Source organism: Lagopus leucura, unplaced genomic scaffold (genome assembly GCF_019238085.1).
Source record: "Lagopus leucura isolate 7727_CA_CO unplaced genomic scaffold, USGS_WTPT01 28726-0_obj-0_obj, whole genome shotgun sequence".
Lineage (NCBI taxonomy): Eukaryota > Metazoa > Chordata > Aves > Galliformes > Phasianidae > Lagopus > Lagopus leucura.
This window is the reverse complement of record NW_024968350.1, coordinates 1-1,741: the sequence shown is the minus strand read 5'-3', so window position 1 is coordinate 1,741 and position 1,741 is coordinate 1. Positions and strand designations below refer to the sequence as shown.

The 1,741-nt window shown below is 58.0% G+C and overlaps 1 protein-coding gene across 1 annotated transcript; it reads left to right on the top strand.

Moving 5' to 3' along the window:
- Nucleotides 1-913: 913 nt before the first annotated feature.
- On the top strand, nucleotides 914-1,643 carry LOC122193616 (serine/threonine-protein phosphatase 4 catalytic subunit-like). The gene is made up of 3 exons (XM_042894475.1): nucleotides 914-1,079; nucleotides 1,201-1,252; nucleotides 1,502-1,643. Exons 1-3 carry the CDS (start codon nucleotides 937-939, stop codon nucleotides 1,577-1,579), a joined length of 273 nt encoding a protein of 90 aa, XP_042750409.1. The 5' UTR covers nucleotides 914-936; the 3' UTR covers nucleotides 1,580-1,643.
- Nucleotides 1,644-1,741: the final 98 nt, after the last annotated feature.

The window sequence follows — 1,741 nt, the reverse complement described above, 5'->3', positions numbered from 1 at the left end:
TATGGGGTTTCTATGGGTCCCTATGGGTCTGTGGGTCCCTATGGGGTCCTTATGGGGTTTCTATGGGTCCTTATGGGGTTTTTATGGGGTCCCTATGGGTCCTTATAGGGTCCCTATGGGTTCCTATGGGGTTTCTATGGGTCCTTATGGGGTCCTTATGGGGTCCCTATGGGTCCCTATGGGGTCCTTATGGGGTTTCTATGGGTCCCTATGGGGTCCCTATGGGTCCCTATGGGGTTTCTATAGGGTTTCTATGGGGTTTCTATGGGCCCCTATGGGGTCCCTATGGGTCTCTATGGGTCTCAGTGGGTCCCTATGGGGTTTCTATGGGTCCCTATGGGGTCCCTATGGGGTTTCTATGGGTCCCTATGGGTCTGTGGGTCCCTATGGGGTTTCTATGGGGTCCTTATGGGGTTTCTATGGGTCCCTATGGGTCTGTGGGTCCCTATGGGGTCCTTATGGGGTTTCTATGGGTCCTTATGGGGTTTTTATGGGGTCCCTATGGGTCCTTATAGGGTCCCTATGGGTTCCTATGGGGTTTCTATGGGTCCTTATGGGGTCCTTATGGGGTCCCTATGGGTCCCTATGGGGTCCTTATGGGGTTTCTATGGGTCCCTATGGGGTTTCTATGGGGTTTCTATGGGTCCTTATGGGGTCTCTATGGGGTCTCTATGGGTCTCAGTGGGTCCCTATGGGTCCCTATGGGGTTTCTATGGGGTTTCTATGGGGTTTCTATGGGGTTTCTATGGGTCCCTATGGGGTCCTTATGGGGTTTCTGTGGGTCCCTATGGGGTTTCTATGGGGTTATTATGGGGTTTCTATGGGTCCTTATGGGGTTTTTATGGGGTCCCTATGGGGTTTCTATGGGGTCCCTATGGGGTCCCTATGGGTCCCTATGGGTCCCTATGGGGTTTCTATGGGTCCCTATGGGTCCCTATGGGTCTCTATGGGTCTCTATGTGTCTCTATGGGGCCGGCAGCCATGGGGGAGCCGAGCGACCTGGACCGGCAGATCGAGCAGCTGCGGCGCTGTGAGCTGATCAGGGAGAGCGAAGTGAAGGCGCTGTGTGCCAAGGCCAGGTCCGTCATTAGCGCTAATTAACGGGGGGGGGGGGGTCTAATGAAGGGGGGTGTTAATGAAGGTGGGTGTTAATGAAGGGGGGTGTTAATGAGGGGGTGATGAACGGCGCTGCCATTGCAGGGAGATCCTGGTGGAGGAGAGCAACGTGCAGCGCGTCGACTCGCCTGTCACTGTGAGCGGGGGGGAGATGGGGGGTGGGGGGGCATCTATGGGGCGGGATGGGGGGAGATGGGCGGTGTGGGGGGGGGGAGATGTGGGGTGGGATAGAGGGGGGAGATGTGGGGCGTGAGGGGCACCTATGGGGTGGGATGGGGGGGGATGTGGGGCGGGCGGGGAGATGTGGGGCAGGAATTGGATTTGGGAGGAATCTATGGGGCAGGGCTGGGAATCTATGGGGCAGCCGTGGGTCTGCGCCCCACAGGTGTGCGGGGACATCCATGGGCAGTTCTACGACCTCAAGGAGCTCTTCCGGGTGAGCTGCCCCACAAGTGCCCCATAAGTGGTCACCAGTGCCCCATAAGTGGTCCTCCCTGCCCCACAAGTGCCCCATAACCACCCCATGGCCCCGGTATCCCCCCATAGCACCCCATAACCACCCCATATCCCCTCATAGCCCCCCATATGCCCCCATAGCGCCCTGTTGTACCCCATATCCCCCCCC

Coding starts and splice junctions, on each gene's coding strand:
- LOC122193616 (XM_042894475.1), top strand. CDS start 937: ATGGGTCTCTATGGGTCTCTATGTGTCTCTATGGGGCCGGCAGCCATG. Junction 1,080..1,200: donor GCGCTGTGTGCCAAGGCCAG/GTCCGTCATTAG, acceptor CTGCCATTGCAG/GGAGATCCTGGTGGAGGAGA. Junction 1,253..1,501: donor GCGTCGACTCGCCTGTCACT/GTGAGCGGGGGG, acceptor TGCGCCCCACAG/GTGTGCGGGGACATCCATGG.